Source organism: Bos taurus, chromosome 4 (genome assembly GCF_002263795.3).
Source record: "Bos taurus isolate L1 Dominette 01449 registration number 42190680 breed Hereford chromosome 4, ARS-UCD2.0, whole genome shotgun sequence".
Taxonomy (NCBI): domain Eukaryota; kingdom Metazoa; phylum Chordata; class Mammalia; order Artiodactyla; family Bovidae; genus Bos; species Bos taurus.
In genome coordinates, this window is record NC_037331.1 from 38,516,278 (window position 1) to 38,537,271 (window position 20,994).

The 20,994-nt window shown below is 35.9% G+C and overlaps 1 protein-coding gene across 13 annotated transcripts in view; it reads left to right on the top strand.

Annotated features, from left to right (window-relative positions):
- The window catches only part of CACNA2D1 (calcium voltage-gated channel auxiliary subunit alpha2delta 1), a 519,970-nt gene that overhangs the window by 363,070 nt on the left and 135,906 nt on the right, over nucleotides 1-20,994 (top strand). For all 13 annotated transcript variants that reach the window (XM_024990478.2, XM_024990480.2, XM_024990485.2 and 10 more), the window contains exon 7: nucleotides 10,855-10,986. In XM_024990478.2, coding sequence (XP_024846246.1) covers nucleotides 10,855-10,986 — 132 coding nt within the window. The remainder of the gene's footprint in view (nucleotides 1-10,854; nucleotides 10,987-20,994) is intronic.

The window sequence follows — 20,994 nt, forward strand, 5'->3', positions numbered from 1 at the left end:
ATTAACATTTTTCTTTTTTGAGATGAAGGTTGATGAATTAAATTAGTGACATCTGGCTCAGCTCTTGGACTAAATGCAACTCCTTTAATGACTGTGTTATATACTGTGGGATAAAATGAACATTTGCTATAAAGATAAAATTAAATTTAGTTTAGAATCATACAGTGTTGAATCATTTTTTTAAAAAAGCAAAACTCATAATATTTTTTGAATCTAAGAACAGGAAGAGGGAAGGATAACATTTTTGGGGGAAGAGTGTAGCAGTAAGTACATGGCCTCTTATTAATTTATTCATTTTATTATTTAGTTGGTATATTTATTTTAAATTAATTTTTATTGGAGTATAGTTGCTTTACAACATTGTATTAACTTCTACTGTACAGCAAAGTGAATTATCCATATGTAGTCATATATCCCCTCCCTTTGTGGTGTTGGAGAAGACGCTTGAGAGTCCCTTGGACTGCAAGGAGATCCAACCAGTCCATTCTGAAGGAGATCAGCCCTGGGATTTCTTTGGAAGGACTGATTCTAAAGCTGAAACTCCAGTACTTTGCCCACCTCATGCAAAGAGTTGACTCATTGGAAAAGACTCTGATGCTGGGAGGGATTGGGGGCAGGAGGAGAAGGGGACGACAGAGGATGGGATGGCTGGATGGCATCACTGACTCAATGGACGTGAGTCTGAGTTAACTCCGGGAGTTGGTGATGGACAGGGAGGCCTGGCGTGCTGCGATTCATGGAGTGGCAAAGAGTCGGACATGACTGAGCGACTGAACTGATCTGAACTTTGACTTCCTTTCCATTCAGGTCACCACAGTGTATTAAGTAGATTCCTTATACTATAGAGTATGTTCTCATTAGTTAACTTATTATACATAGTATCGGTAGGGTATATATGTCAATCCCGATCTCCCAGTTACTCCCACCCCATCTTTCCCCCTGGTATTCGTATATTTTTTCTGTATGTCCTTGTGTCTATTTATTCTTTGCAATTAAGATCACCTATACCATTTTTCTAGATTACCCATTGTATATTAATATACGATATTTGTTTTGTCTTTCTGACTTACTTTACTCTATGATTTTCATTTCTTTTTGTGGCTGTATAATATTTCATTCAATGGCACTAAAAACATAGCTTTAAAATCCTTATCTCTTCAATTATATGAGAATAGTGTGTTAGAGGGAGAAGGCAATGGCACCCCACTCCAGGACTCTTGCCTGGAGAATCCCATGGATGGAGGAGCCTGGTAGGCTGCAGTCCATGGGGTTGCTAAGAGACACGACTGAGTGACTTCACTTTCACTTTTCACTTTCCTTCATTGGAGAAGGAAATAGCAACTCACTCCAGTGTTCTTGCCTGGAGAATCCCAGGGGCGGGGGAGCCTGGTGGGCTAACGGTCAAACACAGTCGGACACGACTGAAGTGACTTAGCAGCAGTGGGTTAGAATTTCTGGGACTGCAAATGAAATTTCTCAACCCAAAAAGTGTGAAAATATAGCCTGAAGTATTGACATAATTTAGTGTGAAACAATAATATTTTTAAATGTATCAGCTTTCATTTGAAGAAGTTTTCCTGTGGCTTTTTGTGGACAGAATTTGTTGGGAATATTGCTTTTTACAAAGTGAATTGATTTTGTTTATATTTGTGCTTGAGCAAAGTTTCTAAACTTGTGCCCTGCTGACATTTTGAGCTGAGTGATTCATTGTTGTGGAGATTGTCCTGTGCATTGTAGGATGTTTAGAGTGTCTTGGGTTTCTACCTAGCAAATGCCAATAGAACTCCTAGTAGTCTTTCTTTTCTATTATTTTGGCCCTGCTTTGTAGCATGTGGGATCTTAGTTCCCTGACCAGGGATAAAACCCTTGCCCCTTGCATTGGAAGCTCAGACTCTTAAATCCTGGACCTCCAGTGAAGTCCTGCCTCCTCCTAGTGTGTTTTTTTTTTTTTTTTTTTTTCTTCATTTTTCATTGAAGGATACTTGCTTTACAGTGTTGTGCTGGTTTCTGCCATACATCAGCATAAATCAGCCATAGGTATACATATGTCCCCTCCCTCTTTGAAACTCCCTTGCACCCCCTACCCCATCCAACCCTTCTAGGTTGTCACAGAGCATCAGGTTGAGCTCCTTGCATCATACAGCAAATTCTCACTGGCTATAGATTGTGCAAATGGTAATATGTATGCTTCAGTGCTACTCTCAACTGTCCCAGTCTCTCCTTCCCCTGTTGTGCATGCAAGTCTGTTCTCTGTCTCTTTTGCTGCTCTACGAATAGATTTATCAGAACCATTTTTCTAGATTCCGTATATATGTGTTAATATATGATATTTGTTTTTCTCTTTCTTAACTTATTTAACTTGTAAAACAGGCTCTAGGTTTATCCACCTCACTAGAATCGACTCAAATGTGTTCCTTTATTATGGCTGAGTAATATTCCATTGTATGTATGTATCAAAACGTCTTTATCTGTTCACCTGGTCAATGGACGTCTGGATTGTTTCCATGTCCTGGCTTTTGTAAATAGTGCTGCAGTGAACATTGGGGTACATGTATCTTTTAGAATTGTGGTTTTCTCAGGATATATGCCCAGTAGTGGGCTTGCTGAGTCATATGGTAGATTTACTCCTAGTTTTTTAAGAAATCTCTAGACTATTCTCCCTTGCGGCTGTATCAATTTAGATTCCCACCAGCAGTGTAAGAGAGTTTATTTTTTCCACATCCTCTCCATCGTCTGTTGTTTGTAGATTTTTGATAATGGCCATTCTGACCAGTGTGAAGTTACATCTCATTGTAGTTTTGATTTACATTTTTCTCATAATAAGCAATGTTGAGCATTTTCTCATGAATTTATTAGCTATCAGTATGTCTTCTTTGGAGTGATGTCTGTTGGAGCTAATCAGTGAATCTAGTAAAGTCACAGGATACAAAATCAATACACAGAAATTTCTTGCATTCCTGTACACTTAACAATGAAAAATCAGAAAGAGAAATTAAGTAAGCAATCCCATTCACTATTGTAACAAAAAGAATAAAATATCCAAGAATAAACTTACCTAAGGAGACAAAAGAGCTGTATACAGAAAACTATAAGACACTGATGAGCGAAATCTAAGGTGACATAAACAGATGGAGAGATATGGCAAGTTCTTGGATTGAAAGGATCAATATTGTGAAAACAACTATACTGCCTAAAGCAATCTACCGATTCAGTGCAATCCCTATCAAATTACCAATGGCATTTTGCACAGAACTATTATAGAACAAAAATTTTCACAATTCGTATGGAAACACAAAAGACCTCAAATAGCCAAAGCAATCTTAAGAAAGAAGAATGGAGCTGGAGGAATCAACCGTCCTGACTTCAGACTCTACTACCTGTCTTGACCATCAAAAATGTCTCTAGATATTGCTGAAAGGAACAGTCTCAGTTGATTGAGAAACAGTATTTACAAGTGCATAGGTGATTTTTACTTCTTCAGATTTGAAATTCTAAATTAGAGCTACATAAATAATGAAAGCTAGAAATAAATAGCTCATGAACAGTGAGGATCTTGAAATGTGACTTATTTGGGTGCTGTGTCTATGACTGCCTCTGCATGAATTTTGGTAAATTACTCTTTCTAGATTTTATTTTTATCATCTAAAAAAGAGTGATATTTTTAGGTTGCTGCAAAAGTAATTGTGATTTTGCATTTTTGAATTTTTCCATTTGATATTGGAATACATTCTTATATAAATGTGATTGTTATACATCATTTTAATGTACATTTCTCACTGTATTTTTTTGCTAATGACTTAATACTTGCTGTTTATTTTATATTTATTTTATACATAGAAATGATATTCAACAAAAAGCAAATTTGAGCAATTTTTTTGAGTTCAAAATGGATTGTAAAGCAGCTCAGACAACTCACAACATCAACAAAACATTTGACCCAGGAACTGCTAATGAATGTACAGTGCAGTGATGGCTCTAGAAGCACATGAGAGCCTTGAATGTGAGGAGTATTGTGGCCAGCCATAGGAAGTCAACAGTGACCAATCGAGAGCAGTCATTGAAGCTGATCCTCTTAGAACTGCATGAGATTTGGCCAGGAACTCAATGTCGACCATTCTACAGTCGTTTGGCATATGAAGTAAATTGGAAAGGTGAAAAAGCTCAATAAGTGGGTGCCTCATGAGCTGACTGAAAGTCAAAAGAATTGTCATTTTGAAATGTCCTCTTCTCTTATTCTGTGCAACAACAACAAACTATATCTTGCTCAGATTGTGACACATGATAAAAAGTGGGTTTTGTAAGACAATCAGCAATGACCAGCTTAGTGGACTGCGATGAAGCTCCAAAGCACTTTCCAAAGCCAAACTTGCACCAAAAAAAAGGTCATGGTCACTGGTTGGTGGTCTACTCCTGGTCTGGTCCGCTACAGCTTTCTGAATCCTGGAGAAACCATTACATCTGACAAGTGTGCTCAGCAAATCGATGTGATGCACCAAAAACGGCAGCTCCTGCAGCTGGCATTGGCCAGCAGAAAGGGCCTAGTTCTTTTCCATGACAACACTTGACCACACATAGCTCAACCAGTTGCTTCAAAAGCTAAATGAATTAGCTACAAAGTTTTGCCACATCTGCCATATTCACCTGGCCTCTCACCAACTTATTCAAGCATCTCCAAAACTTTTTGCAGGGAGAATGCTTCCATAAACAGAAGGAGGCAGACAATACTTTCCAAGAGTTCATCAAATCCTAAAGCACACATTTTTGTGCTACAGGAAAAAACAAACTTGTTTTTTGTTGACAAAAATGTGTTGATTGTTAACGGTTCCTATTTTGATTAATGAAGATATGTTTGAGCGTAGTTCAGTTAAGTTTAGTCACTCAGTCGTGTCCAACTCTTTGCGACTTCATGAACCGCACCACACCAGGCCTCCCTGTCCATCACCAACTTCCGGAGTATACCCAAACCCATGTCCATTGTGTCGGTGATGACATCCAACCATCTAATCCTCTGTCGTCCCCTTCTCCTCTAGCCATCAATCTTTCCCAGCAACAGGGTCTTTTCAGATGAGTCAGCTCTTCACATCAGGTGGCCAAAGTACTGGAATTTCAGCTTCAACATTAGTCCTTCCAATGAACACCCAGGACTGATCCTTTAGGATGGACTATTTGGATCTCCTTGCAGTCCAAGGGACTCTCAAGAGTCTTCTCCAACACCACAGTTCAAAAGCATCAATTCTTCTGTGCTCAGCTTTCTTTATAGTCCAACTCTCACATCCATACATGACCACTGGAAAAACCATAGCCTTGACTAGACAGACAAAAGTTGACAAAGTAATGTCTCTGCTTTTTAATATGCTGTCTAGGTTGATCATAACTTTCCTTCCAAGGAGTGGGCTTCTTTTAATTTCATGGCTACAATCACCATCTGCAGTGATTTTGGAGCCCAGAAAAACAAAATCAGCCACTGTTTCCCCATCTATTTGCCATGAAGTGATGGGATCAGATGCCATGATCTTAGTTTTCTGAATGTTGAGCTTTAAGCCAACTTTTTCAGTCTCCTCTTTCACTTTCATCAAGAGGCTCTTTAGTTCTTCTTCACTTTCTGCCATAAGGGTGGTGTCATCTGCATATCTGAGGTTATTGATATTTCTCTCGTCAATCTTGATTCCAGCTTGTGCTTCCTCCAGCCCAGCGTTTCTCATGATGTACTCTGCATATAAGTTAAATAAGCAGGGTGACAATATACAGCCTTGACGTACTCCTTTTCCTACTTGGAACAGTCTATTGTTCCATGTCCAGTTCTAACTGTTGCTTCCTGACCTGCATATAGTTTTCTCAAGAGGCAGGTCAGGTGGTCTGGTATTCCCATCTCTTTCAGAATTTTCCACAATTTATTGTGGAAATAGATGTTTTTCTGGAACTCTCTTGCTTTTTCCATGATCCAGCGGATGTTGGCAATTTGATCTCTGATTTCTCTGCCTTTTCTAAACCAGCTTGGACATCTGGAAGTTCACGGTTTACGTATTGCTGAAGCCTGCCTGGGTTGGAGAATTTTAAGCATCACTTTACTAGTGTGTGAGATGAGTGCAATTGTGCAGTGGTTTGAGCATTCTTTGTCATTGCCTTTCTTTGGGATTGGAATGAAAACTGACCTTTTCCAGTCCCGTGGCCACTGCTGAGTTTTCCAGAAGCCTAGTTATAATGATTTAAAATTCATGGTCTGAAACCACAATTGCTTTTGTACCAACCTAATAGTGTCTTGTTTCAAGTGTCATTTTTAGTAAAATGTGATAGTGGATAGAAAATAGTTAACTTATCTGCTTGCTCTTAATACAATATACTGACTGTTACTATCAGTGGAAATAGTTTAAATAATACATGCTAATTTTATCTTAATGCAAGTCTATGATAATGGTATGATTAAATGGCAATAGTGTAGTCAACATTTTGGACAGTTCCCTTTTTTAAATTATTTAATTGTATCATATTTAGTGTTGTTAAAAAAAATTGTTACTATCCACTCCCTTATATAACTTTAAGATTTACAAGTCTTAGGAAAGACCTGCCAAGGTATTTTATGTTTTATAAAGTATATTTGTGGTGCATATTTATCAAAGTTATTTTATATTTTCAGTAAATCATAAAAATTGTTTTTCTTTTTTTTCTAGCATATTTTTGCTTCATTTCAAAGCTATAGTTGATAGTATAAATAATCTTAAGGTTTTTCAAATAGTTATATAGTGCCTTCAACACACGGTGAGGCCCAGAACCCTGAATAAGTCAACAAAATAAATTCAGACTTAAGTGGGAGCAGTAGTGGAATACTTCTTGGCTGAAGTTCGCAGGAGAAAATTGGATTCTGAACTTGTTAACGATTCTACATTCATGTCATAAACAAGATACAGCTATGTCACATATTTTAGAAGAATTAGCAGCAAATGAAAGGTCCTTTTTTATGCTGTTACAAATTAGATTTTTCTTTCTTCCCTTGAGAAGCCAAACTGAACAAAAGAATCCTCTACAAGAGAGAATTGCTGAACACCAAGGCCATGTTTTTGAAAACTAAATATAAGAAGAATAGAAAGAAACACATGCTTGGCTTTCTGAATCGATTAGCAGTAAAATCCTTTTATACCATTCAGATTAGGGGCCCCAAAGTCAAGGTTTGCTTTCCCAGCATTCATTGCTTTTAATCAACTTAGCCTTGAATATCTATGAAAGATTTGTTTTCACAAACTCTAATTTTCAAACAAAGATTAAAATCTTAATTTCTTAAAAGTTGACAGAAAAGCAGTACTCATGTTACTCCTAAGGAAGTCATAAGACAGTTAGCTAAGTTCATTAGAAATGGCAGCAGGTTCAAGGCTAGATCACAATTGGCCGGTATGTCTTACACAGTGAAAAATACATAAGCCACTCATGTACTTCTATGTACACCCATGTACTCCATTCGAGCAAGAAATTAGAAATTTGAATGTGTGAATATAAAACGTTACTACTACTTTAGGAGGTGGATAAGAAAGATGTGGGTGCATATAGAATACACTATATTAAATAAGGCCATATATATCCAGTATATAATTGAGAAAATAAAATACAATATGATTTTAAAGACTGACAAATGATTTATGGAAAACCAATCAGAACTATTCCCTATGTTCTTGAGTATATCTGTCTTAATAGACAGCTAAGTTTTATTGGTGGACAAGAAGTATTTCAAGGCCTTTTAGAAAGATCATTTATTCTGGAGTTATTACATAAAATACAGTTGAGCTACTAGTTTATATCAATATTTATGCAAGTAAAGAAAATCCCTTGTGTCTTAGTTTCTTGCTCAGGATATTTATATAAAGATAATGCTTTACAGAAAAAATAATTACATTTGAAAAGTTTCAGCATTGCCAGTGTTCTGCATTAGTTTTATTATGCCATCATTTGCAAATGACCCAGTTACTTCAGTATTGTTTTTCCTTAGTTTTGCTGATAATATAGAATTGTGGAAATGTTGGGCACTTTAGTAATCTCTGGATTAAGTATTTAGTTTTTACAAGGTTAAGAAGGTAAAAATCTACTTCTTATAGAATGCCAAAGTAATATATGTTTATTGTGTTATTTGCTCAGTTTTGTTCAACTCTCTCTGACCCCATGGACTGTAGCCAGCCAGGCTCCTCTGTCCATTGGATTTCCTTCTACCCAAGATGGATATAAAAGAGGATTCATACTTATTTGTTTGCTTATATATTTTACGTATCTCCTTTTACATTTTTAGCTGGATTCCAGTGTAATTTGAGAAAAAATATTTCCTACTGCAGCAATTTATTTTTGTATTTTAAGGAATTTGAACAGTATAATTAAAAGAATGATTCTTGGTCTAAAATTCTCTGACTCAGGACTGAATATCTGTAGTCTCCCCATGGTATAAATTCTTTCAAATAGAATTGCTGGATTAATGACTGCATTTTGATAGATAGCTTTTGCCGAACTCTCCTCTGCACTAATTTTGTACTCCCATGGCAGATCCTTTTAATTTTTTTCTTGTGATAGACATTCAAATAAAAATTGTGGCCACAAGAATAATGATTGCACTCAAGTCTTTATAAATACACAACAACAAATGCAGCTCTCTTGTTACAAGAGAGCTCATTAAGTTTTATAAACTTTGCTTATTTATTAAGTGCACAATGCCATTTCTTTCATTCTGAGTAAATAACTTCAGGTGTCTATTCTGCAAAAGCTTTATGTACTTTTCTCATTTGCATATGAACGGCTTTTGTGGAAATCATTTTGCAGTGTCTTATCTGAAAAAGAATTTTCAAACATATAATCTACTATTTTAAAACAGATCACCATCATGATAACATTTCAGAGTTTGACTTTTTCCCCCAATACATAAAAGTATAATTCTTTATCAGTGTATCAGAGCCTAATACTTAGTAGTTGTTAGATAATAAAACTGAGTAAGACTCTGAACACAAAGAAAAATTCATTAAAAATAATTAGATCTCAGTTGTTGCCTAATGTGAATTAAAGAACCAAGGAAACTGAAGAGACAGACTTCATTAATCCCCAATCTATTCTAAGTATCTGGAATATAAATAAACATGATTATTTTGTTGAGTAAAATATAACTGTATAATTCATGAATGTTTAAAAAAAAGAGGATGTCCCTCTTTTTCTGTGCTATTTTGTGTAGTACCATAAATATTCATGGATAGTGAGTATCAGTTTAGGTTATCTATGTGAATATAAATTTTCATATAACTGATCACTCAGTGTTCATTGGATCATGCTTTTGAATTTGAATTCACTAGTATCTCAGATGTGCTATGGATCTGACCCAACTCATGAATATTTACACACACAACTGATCTTTCTGAAGATAATCACATCCATAAAGATGGGAAACTCATTAGTTTCCAATAATGAGAAATGCATTAGGATGCTGGTCCCAGAACAATTTGCAGTATGCTTGTTTTCATTTTTTGGGTGAGTGATAAAACCTTAAAATACAAATACATATGCTGTATGTCTTTCTTGAAAGAAGCTCTTTGTTCTTTTATCTTCAAAACATCTTGCATATGTTTTAACCATGATTGTATTTGTTTCTTTTACTTACTGTGGTCACAGAAATGAATGGAAAAAAGTTAAGCAGTAATTCTACTCATTATCCCAAGCTAATGTCCATTATTTAGGCTTGGACATATATTCTCAAAGGCAAGATTTCCCAATCTGCTAATCTGCTGGGGGCATGGTACATATTTTACATATATTAAGACCCTCCAAGAAAAATTAGATTATCTCATATGTCATCTTTTTTGTGTAAAGGGAAAATAATATTCTAAGCTGATTAAACTTTTATCATGTTAGACATAGGATGCTATGATCATGGAGAGCCATAATTAACATTTATTAGCCACAATTAACATTAATTATATTTAGCCCATGTTATAGCCTACATTATAATTGTTCCTCTTTCATTATAATGACTGGCATATGTTTGTGATACCTATGCAGGATCAGTTAGTCAGTATAAGTAGGTGTCAAAATCAATGACCTGTCCCTTGTTAGCACCACACTCTAATTGTTAGTTGAACTAACCAGAAAAAAGAAAATTATTGTTCATAAAGCTAGTAATAAGGTATCAGCTACATCTACTTCTATTATTGATGTTGTCAAGCCTCTGAATGAGTTTTTCTTTATCAACATGTATGCATTTTTGTTGTTACAGAAATATAGTTAATAAGCTATTCTCAATGACAGACATCTATTTTTTTTTAACTCAAGTAACAGATCAAACCATGTTAGTATATCACAGAGAATCATCAATAGTTGAGGAAAGTAGTCATCAAACTGTGTCCTAAGGTGCCCTATAGGTTTCTTTAGAACTGCCTCAATTGGAGAAATGCTTCCCACCACCTCTCAGCCAGCAGAGCTTGACTATTGCCTGTTTTAAATTTTGTGTATCACAGTGGTTCTCAGCAGAAAGTAATTTTGCTCCCCAGGGCTTATGTGATGATATCTAAAAACAGTTTTGCATATCACAACTGGGAACATGGTACTGACATCTAGGGTGTAGAGGCCAGAGATGCTTGTAAACATCTACAAAGCACAAAACAACCCCCACTACAAAAAAGTCACCCAGCCCCTAAATGTCAGTAGGGCCACCATCATATAAACATTTGTTTGAAGAAATTATTCCATGTCTAAACTTTCTGATTACCACCAGATCAGAGTGCTTTTATAGATAAAGCAATAAAATATATATAACATTACTGTGCACATATATGAAAACAGGCTCAGTTACTAATTACAAATTTGAATTGACTGATTTTTCCATTCTTTCACTTTTGGTAGCAACAATTGTATTAAATGAACTCAACTGGACAAGTGCCTTAGATGAAGTTTTCAAGAAAAATCGAGAAGAAGATCCTTCATTATTGTGGCAGGTGTTTGGCAGTGCCACAGGCCTGGCCCGATATTATCCAGGTAAGTACTTAGTGGTTCAATAGGTATCAAGTAAAACTGTAAATACTAGACTTAGTTTTTCTTGACAACACTCTGTTACCTTCTCCTATTTGGTAAAAGATGGTTATCACATGGCTTTTGTAAGAAAAGTCACTTCTCCTTACATGGCTCTTTAACTACCTAAATCACTATAAGTCAAAATACCTGAGAAGTAGCTGGAACCATTGTCATGTGAAATCAGGCTGGGCTGCCATTGAGACTGTAAGCAGGTATCTGTGGACCTGGAACAGGAGGTTGTCATGAATCCTAAAACAGTTCTAAGAATCCAACTGCATAACATGGACCACGTTGTGAATCACGTTAGAGACCTGAATAGAAATTTTAGAAACTAATTGAAAGATCTCTTTCCAGATTTTAAGTCTGTGTGTTTATATGAAAGGCGTTGATGCTTTTCTTTAATCAGTGAATGTGGATTTGTTAAAATGAGAAGAGGAATATATTTTACAAATTAACACGAATAAATCCTTGTGTAATGTCCTTTATTCTTATATAAAAGTTTAAGAGGAAATAAATTTATAATGAAAATGAAAGATTAATCACTAGTACATACTGAGAATCTATTGAAAAGACTTTAAGTGAAATGTCTGTTGGCATTTTTAACTTTTCCACCTTTCCAAGCAAGCTGACAAACACAAATGCATTTTCTTTCTCAAAGTGTGACTGAGTTACGGGATACATACTAGGTCATTAGGCTTTAAAAAGCACAGTATATATGAGAGTTTATTTAGACTTGCATTTTTTTAACATTTAACATTAGAGTTGTTAACAATAAAAAGTCACAACAGTGAAAAGGGGGTGAAATAGAAATTAGATAATGTATGTCTTTGTGAATAAAGTATGTGGGCATCATCAAACTAAATAGCTCTAAAATTAGGTAAAGATATATAACTTATTGCAATTAGTGCCAGATAGTAAGATCATTGACAGTGACTTTTTGCAGAAATCCAGTGGGCTAGGAAAGGCGTACTGGTATTTCATTGTTGAAAAAGATTCATGCACCACCAAAATGTAAACATTAATATCAGATGTTGGGGAGATATCACATAGCTCGTTATAATAGATGAATTTTCTCCTTGGAAATGCTGTTCAGTATAATACAAAACTTCTCCTAAAATACTGTTACAGTACTAGTATGTTCAATATCATATATCAGGAATTTGAAAACTTTCATATGTAATATAAAGAAAAAGGTATTTATTGCTCATGTACATAGTAAACCCAATATAATAAACCTTAATATTATGGCAGGTCTTATCAAAGTACATTTATAATTATAATTAGTATGCAATAACACTAATACATAAATATAATTATTTATATTTATCAGTAACTTACAGCATTATGTAGCTTTAAAATGTATTAAGTCAATACAAAATTCCATTTATGAGCAGCTGAGGATAGGAGGAAAAAGATAAGTAAGAGAAAATATGGTAACAATGAGAAACCTAGAGCCCAGAACTACAGGGAAGTTGATAATGCTGCAAAAGAAAGAACACACATTATTATAAGAGAGAAATAGGAAGGAGAATGGAAGGAAAGATTGTATAAGAAAGGGAGAGAGAACATTGGGGTCAAGAGGTAGGAGGAAAGATAGATCCTATTATGTATGTTTTTCCAAGATGAGTCTTTTTACAAGTAGTTAACTTTAGAGCATACTAATAAATCACCAATAAATTTTCTTTTAAATGCTAATTGAGGGATTATGGCTTTAATTTTTTTTTTTAATCCTAATCATATACTTCCTAACATGTTGACATTTGTCCACTTTTACCTTGGAAAAACTCCATAAAGATTTAGTTTAGTTGAATCCAAATGGTCCTCCCAGAATGTTAGTTGAGGAAGCAACCCTGGGCTTTCCTATAACTCCGTGTTTTTTAAGATTTGACTCAACAAATCATCTCAGAGTCTCATAATGGCTCTCTTGATTGCTATGGAATACACTCAATGAAATTTCATTGAGTCTATGTAGTGAGTATGTTGCTGAGGTGCTCTTTTATTAAAAAAAATTTTGACATATGAAAAGCTGTACATAGTTAACATATGTAACTGGATGAATTTGGAGATAAGTATACGTTGGTGATACCATCACCACAATCAGTGTCATCAACCTATTTATCATCTGGAAAAGTTTCCTCCTACTCTCTTATTTATTAGTATATTTTGTGTTATAAAAACACTTAATATAAGATCTAGCCTGTATGGACGGAGGAATCAGCAGCCAAGATGACTATTCTCTTGTTCTCTGTCCATATCCACTCATCTAGTCCCTGCTTCAGCTACAATCTGTTCACCTGACTGACCTTCACTCTTAATAACAGGTAGAACCTAATTAATAAATTCCTACATACTTGCTCCCAGCCCCAGCTTGTGATTATTCTAAGCTTTATATCAGCTTTATATACCTGATAGCTTATCAAAGAGCAGTGAGGGGCATGCTCTCTGCTGCCTTCACTGGTAACCTATGAGCTAAGCTGAGATCAGTGTCAATTCTCCCTATAACTGGCAACTTCCTCTCCTTCCTTCCCTCATTCCCTCCCCACTCTCCACTTCCAGCTAAGAGTGGGCTATATTTCTGCCCACCAGCAGCCACACATGGTGGAGTATTGCTTCAGGACCTTGCTTCAGACCCATAAGATCCCCCAGTCTTTTAAACCTTTGATGTCTCTGTCACTATCTCCAGGCTCTTTAGCCTTAAAGCTGCAGGCCTGTGGAACACAGCCCAATATACCCTCTTAGCAAAATTTTAAGTGTTCTATACTGTATTGTTATCTTCTGGTTCTGTGCTAAACAGAAGATCTCTAGGGCTTACTGGTTTTGTATCACTGAAACTTTGTACTCTTTAACTGATATTTCCCCACTTCGTACTTTCCCCTGGCAACCACCATTCTACTTTCCTTCTATAAGTTTGATTATTTTAGATTCCTCGTGTAAGTGATATCATATTGTCAGGGGCGAGTGTAGTTTCCTCGGTTCTGTCTCACCGCAGCAAAAATTTGAAATGACGGACCCAGTGTTACCTCTCTGTCACAGCTCAGTTTTATTTGGCAAGCAAAGGAAAATACATCCCCGAGGCATGAGGGTGGTTGACCCAAAAGAAGAGAGGGCTCAATCTTGGCTCCTCTTTTTATATGGTTTTTCTCCTCCCCGTGAGCCTGCCCTATGTAAATTGGGCTAGCCAGGCTGTTTGTTTCACCTGAGGTTCTCAGTCTGGTCCTGGGATTTTCTTTTGTTCCATTTTTGCAGGCTTTTCCTTTCTTTTTCTTTTTCTTTTAGCCACCACCATTTTGGACTCCTTTTTCTATTCTAACTACCTAACCATATAGTACTTGTCCTTCTGTGCCTGCTTATTTTGTTTAGTGTAATATCCCTCAAGTTCATTGATATTGTCACGAATGGCATGATTTTTGTCTTTTTTAAGGCTAAGTGAGTTGATCTTCATGATAATAATGTTCTAATAGAATCAAATGTCTTTAGCAAAGACACTAAGACATTATTATAATCTAAAAGTGGACCTCTATATTTCTGTGTATGCTAAGGCATGCTTTCAACACATTTTACATGTCTTGCAGGTTTAAAGAGTTTTTAAAGTAAAGGATTTAAAAAAATTTTGCAGTAAGCCATACTTTCCTCTCTGATTTTAGTCTTTCCATTTTGATACTGAACAAAATAATGTGAAACAGCTCATCCCTGATTACTGTCTGTTAAAACGAAGGTCAAAATAGCCTTTAATTATTGTTAATTATCTTGTGAGTTGAAATAGAATAGATATTACCTAACTGGATTTTACATGGTAAGATTTGGACCTCAGGCTAGGATCTCCCTACTAACTGTGAGAAACTAGATGGGTCTTCTAAATTTTCTGAGCCTTACTCATCAAATCTAAAAATAGATATGGGCACTAATGTTTCAATTTTAGAGTTCCCTGATGGCCTAATGGTTAGGACACTGAGCCACTGGATAGCCCAGGTTTGATCCCTGGTTGGGAAACTGAAATCTTGGGGCTTTCCAGGTGGCTCTGTGGTAAAGAACCCGCCTTCTTTGAAGGCAGGGGTTGAACACAGGTTCAATCCCTGGGTTGGGGAGATCCCCTGGAGAAGGAAATGGCAACCCACTCCAGTAATTTTGCCTGGGAAATCCCATGGATAGAGGAACCTGGTGGGCTACAGCTCATGGGGTCATGAAAGTCAGACATGAATTGGTGACTAAAGAATAACAACAATAACAACAAATGTTTCAATTTATCCCCTGAGAGTTGTGATCGATGAGACAATATAATGAAAAGTACTTGCAGTTACTCCACATGGTGGAGTTGGTCAGGAGATGTAGGTTTTAACCTATGACCTTAGTTAAGTCACTTCTCAAGAATGCCCAGTTAAATTTCAGTTTCAGATAACAAAGGACTTTTCAGTGTAAGTATATGATGTTTGAGAAATATTTACTCTTAAAAAGTATTTAGGATTTACTCTAAAAAATATTTTTTAATTAAAATTGATATTTAATTGGATGTCCTTAATTTTCTTTTCCTAAATTTATTAATCCTATCTCTCCGGCACTGAGTTTATGAGAAAATATGAGAAATAAACTTTCCTATTACCTCATGGCATTGTGAGGATCCAAGAATCTATTTCATGTATTAATATAAATGCAGAATTTGTGTTTTTTCTTCTTTTTTTAATTCTACAAGCTACCTTTAAAGCCTTTTTGCCATATTATTTTAAATGAGTTTGTAGAAACTAGAGTCCTCTAACTCACAATATAGGGTCTAAAATAAAGTGTATTCTTGTGAAATACTAAGATGCTGCTTAAAGCAGAGCTAATAGTATGAGTGGGTTAACCAGGTATATAACCTGATAGCCAGTGTTTAAGTCTCACTGCCATATCTTGATATCATGGTACCCTTGGGGAAATATTCAGACTTGAACTGTTAAACAAAAAGGATAAAGTAGAATTAAGAGAAGAAAAAAATTAAGTGCTTCTTATTTGCTAAGACATTTAGGAAAAAGCCAGTGATGATTAGCCACTCTGCTGATTTCCATTTTTCAGGTTATTTAAACTGCATGGAGGCACTCCACAGAGGGCTCCAGAGCTGACATAATATAAGGGCACCTCTGTAGAGCCAATTCTGGATAGCAGTTTGATATGACTGGGAATGGATTTGACCTCTCACATCTGTCCTTAGATTGAATATCAGTAATTTGTCTGTTTTCTAATTTTGGTTGATATGTATGGAAATACGGTATAAAAATGGTTGTTGTATGTCTTTTTCTTCTTTTTTCCCCTTTTCGCCTTCTTTTCCTCTTCCTTCTCCACCTTTCCTTTTTCTCCTCTCTCCTCTCCAACTTAGCAGATAGTTAGGCTGTGTGATAATAGAAGGAGGATCATTGTATTGAGAGGAGTTCTTGATTTCATATTAAAACTTTCATGGCTAAGTCATATCTCTGAACCTGTTTCTTAACCAGTAGCTTGGGATGATTGAAGAAGGTGATTTCCAAGGCAGGCACTACCTTTATTTACTTATGCATTTAGACCTCATTTGCTACACCACAGTCCTTGTTTTGTTGGGTAAACTAGAGGTACTTGCCCTAGTCATACAGCATGTCATGGCAGAGTTGAAGCTGGAACCCATATCTGATGACATCTTGTTGACTATGTGCTGACTGGACAATCAGTTTAATTTATGAGTGCTTTCTCAATTCCTGGGTTTGGAAGATCCCCTGGAGAAGGGAAAGACTACCACTCCAGTATTATGGCCTGAAGAATTCCATGGTCTATAGTCCATGGGGTTGCAAAGAAGCAGACATGACTTAGCGACTTTCACTTCACTTCCTTTAGAAGCCCTTAATTGATTTATATAAATTAACCTGACTGTTATTAAAACTCCTCTCAAGAGCTATCAACTGTTTGAATTTTTATGCATCATAAAAACTATAGGTATACACAACACATTTCATCCATTAGTGTCTCTTGAAATTGTACCAATTACTGCAATAATTAGGACTGTAATTAGGAGTTACTGGCTTGTCAGAATGCCAATATAGACAGCACTTATTCTTTTTAGGTAATTAGTTGCACTTATAAAGAAAGGAAAAAACTTAAATCTCAAACTTCATGTTACATTTTTGATTAATCATTTAATTAAATGTCTTATTGAACATTTGTTCTTTCTTCATCCTCTTTCATTTATTTGTTTCAAAAACATGGGTTTACAAAACAGGAACCTAGTATATGTTGAATTAGTATTAAATATTCCTTATGGAGACACTTCCTTGTTCTTGGATCTGCTAGGATTTTGCTAAAATACAATGTAAAGGAACCCGTGTGCAGAGTATATCGAGGGACATATTTTTGCCATGTGTATAGCCAGTTATTCTTAAGCTGCTTGACTCTTTTTGAAAAATACCTTTAAAATGTTTTAAACAGCAAATAACAGATGACAACAGAGCAGTCCAAAGAATACTTTTTTAGTTATTTATAAAGGGAGCATTTGCTAGATTTCTGGTTAATTTGAAGAAAACATGATAGCAATGGAGCCTCAGCATTTTGAGGTATTTATAAAAGAATAACTGCTTTCAGTGATCAGTTTTCTTCAAAAAAAAAAAAAGCCTGATTTTTTTTTTACTTTGATATTTGTGAATGGATATGAAATTTAACTGTAAATATGTTTAATTATATTTGTTGAATGCTGTATGAATACACTTTAAGTTGAAATGATTACCTTATTGCTTTTTTATAATAATAATGATTAGAGTCCAAGCATCAGTTAGGAATAAAACTAGCTACCAGTTACAGGAAATCCAAAACAATGGTGATTTCAACACTATAGAGGTTTATTTCTTACTCAGTCAAAGAATATCAGTTACAGAGACCAGGGCTGATAAGGAAGCCTCACATACAAGGGTTTACACTCCTGTCTATTTCTCTGACATTCTCTGAGTATATATTCTGCAGTGTCCACCATTGTTAACTTGTGTTTTTTTCTTAAGGAACAAAGAATAGTATTCCCGTTTTAAGGCACTTTCTGGAAATCACACAAAACCTTTCCTCTTAAGCAACATTGGCCAGAGTTTAGTGGTCTCATGGTCATAGTTTACCTTCAGTTTATATTGTTAATTATACAATTTGCTTTTCTGTATACCATTGATCAGTTGTATTACTTGCAAAATCATCATATATATATATATATAAATGCACACACATATACAGAAAATAATATATTTTTAAATTCTCACATGATCCCAACTTATAGAGGTAATTCTGTAACCTTATTTTTGTTTCCTTTTATATGACCCCATCTCTTACCTGAATCTGTCTTATTTTTCACATATAAGGGTGGAAGAGTCGTTAACTTTACAGTCAACTATGGGTCCAGTCATTTCACAAATGAGAGCAGTTAAGTAAGATCCTGATATGAAAATGGGATGTGCTCATAATTTGATGGAAGATAAAATTGTATGTAAAATGTCTGCATCTGTCTGTGTCTGTGCTAAGTCTCTTTAGTCGTGTCCGGCTCTTTGCGACCCCATGGACTGTAGCCCACCAGGCTCCTCAGTCCAGGGGATTCTCCAGGCAAGAATACTGGAGTGGGTTGCCATTTCCTCCTCCAGGGGATCTTCCAGACCCAGGAAAAATTAAACTTCCTCTCTTAGGTCTCCTGCATGGGCAGGCAGGTTCTTTACCACTATTACCAGCTGGAAGCCCTAAATATGTGCACGCTGCTGCTGCTGCTAAGTCGCTTCAGTCGTGTCCGACTCTGTGCGACTCTACAGACGGCAGCCCACCAGGCTGCCCCATCCGTGGGATTCTCCAGGCAAGAACACTGGAGTGGCTTGCCATTTCCTTCTCCAATGCATGAAAGTGAAAAGTGAAAGTAAAGTCGCTCAGTTGTGCCTGACTCTTCGCGACCCCATGGACTGTAGCCCACCAGGCTCCTTCATCCATGGGATTTTCTAGGCAAGAGTACTGGAGTGGGGTGCCATCACCTTCTCCAAAATATGTGCATAAGTATTAAAAATCTTTAGCTCTTTTTAAGTTCTAAAGTAGCTCATTTTATTCCTTTTTCTTTGATACATTGCTAAATTTGCTATCCATTTTTAGATACATAGAACCATCTTTGATGTGCAGCTCTTGTTGTGTTCAGTATATTTATTAAGAAAAATTTAAAACTCTTTTGTCAAAATTTAGACAACTTTTTAAGCACTTCTCTCAGATACACCGAATATAAACTTTGTAAGAAATACATCCTTTAGCCCCATTTTCTAAAAAGATTATTGAGTTATAAAAATGATAATCTTGTCCCTATAGACTCACAATTTACTTTTGTATCACTATTATCACCTAACTGGATTTATTTGCTTACAAAAGTAGAAACTTTTTTCTCTGTCAGAGTTCAGTTTTTCTCTGTCTAGCATACATGTGAAATTATTTTCCAGTAAAATTCTCTTCATGTTTTACTTAATAGAACTTGTCGTGTGCAAGTTTATTTTTGCACTAGAGCTAATAATAACATATGGACCATCTAAATGGTTAAGTCTTTGTGTACCATTTACTTTATTGAATATTTCATTTAATCTCACAGCTTGTCCTTGTTATCTGCTACTTCTGCTGACAAATAATCCTTGTTAAATGGAAATGTTTTACATGGGCTGTCTGATATATGCAGAATTACCAGCAATTTGCTTTGTAACATGTGCTTTAATTTTTAAAACTTATGATTTATCCTTGGCTGTAATACCTTATAGCTGTATGAATTTCCAATGTTTATTTACCTAAATTAGAGAAGTGTTCTGGACATATGACCATACAGACGTCAAAGGCACTCTCAGACCAATACAATGCTATCATTGAACATCAAGTCTAACTTCTTAGAAACAATATTAAAATCTAAAAAGAATTTGATTAAATATGTCAATATACTCAAGTGTAAGTTGGAAGGAGGAAAACATAAACTAGCAAAACTGCTGTTTCTGAAGGAACTGAGGTTCCTAAGGATTCAGGTACCAATAGGAGAGAATTTTGCTCTGAAGAAGCTCATAGGTAGATGAGACAGGAAATGTCTTAAACACATTAACATGCAATGCAAAGAGACATCTAGTACATTTATTAAAAAGTTATCTGGAGTTAACTTAGATTATTACTTCTCTAGTAAAATGCAACTGTCTGGGATTGTTTACTTAATGACATCTGGCTCACTTAATGTGGCTTCAGGCCATCCCAAGAATCTAACCTAATCTACATTTTGAGTTTTACAGTGGCACCCCATTCTAGTACTCTTGCCTGGAAAATCCCATGGATGGAGGAGCCTGGTAGGCTGCAGTCCATGGGGTCACAAAGAGTTGGACATGACTGAGCGACTTCACTTTCACTTTTCACTCTCATGCATTGGAGAAGGAAATGGCAACCCACTCCAGTGTTCTTGCCTGGAGAATCCCAGGAACGGGGGAGCCTGGTGGGCTGCCATTTATGGGGTCGCACAGTCAGACACGACTGAAGCAACTTAGCAGTAGCAGCAGCAGTACAGTTAAACCTCCATGTACTCCAAATTGTTTTCCCCCCCTTTAGTATTTATTTGGTTTTATTTTCTCCAACCTGCCCCATTGTTCATATCCCTATATGCTTTGATCCCAGAGCCCCATTTCTAGTCATATACAACTTATCCATAATTCCAAATAGAATACATTTGGCTTTCCCCAGAGCAGTCTGTCTTTGTTTTGCTCTCTCAGAGAACTTGTTTTTTTAATCTAGATTACAACAGCTATCAAATTTTATCCTTCTTCAGAATTTATTTGCATATGCCCTTTAAAAAAAAAGCATGGCGATGTAAGTAATTGCAGGTAAACTCTGTGTGTATGTGTGACAGAGAGAAAGAGAAAGAGATCCAAGCAATAGAATGACAGTTGGCTTTTACAGGCATTTTTTAGTATGAGAAAACTTACTTTTTTTGTCTTTCCATGAGACTAAAAATATGAAGTC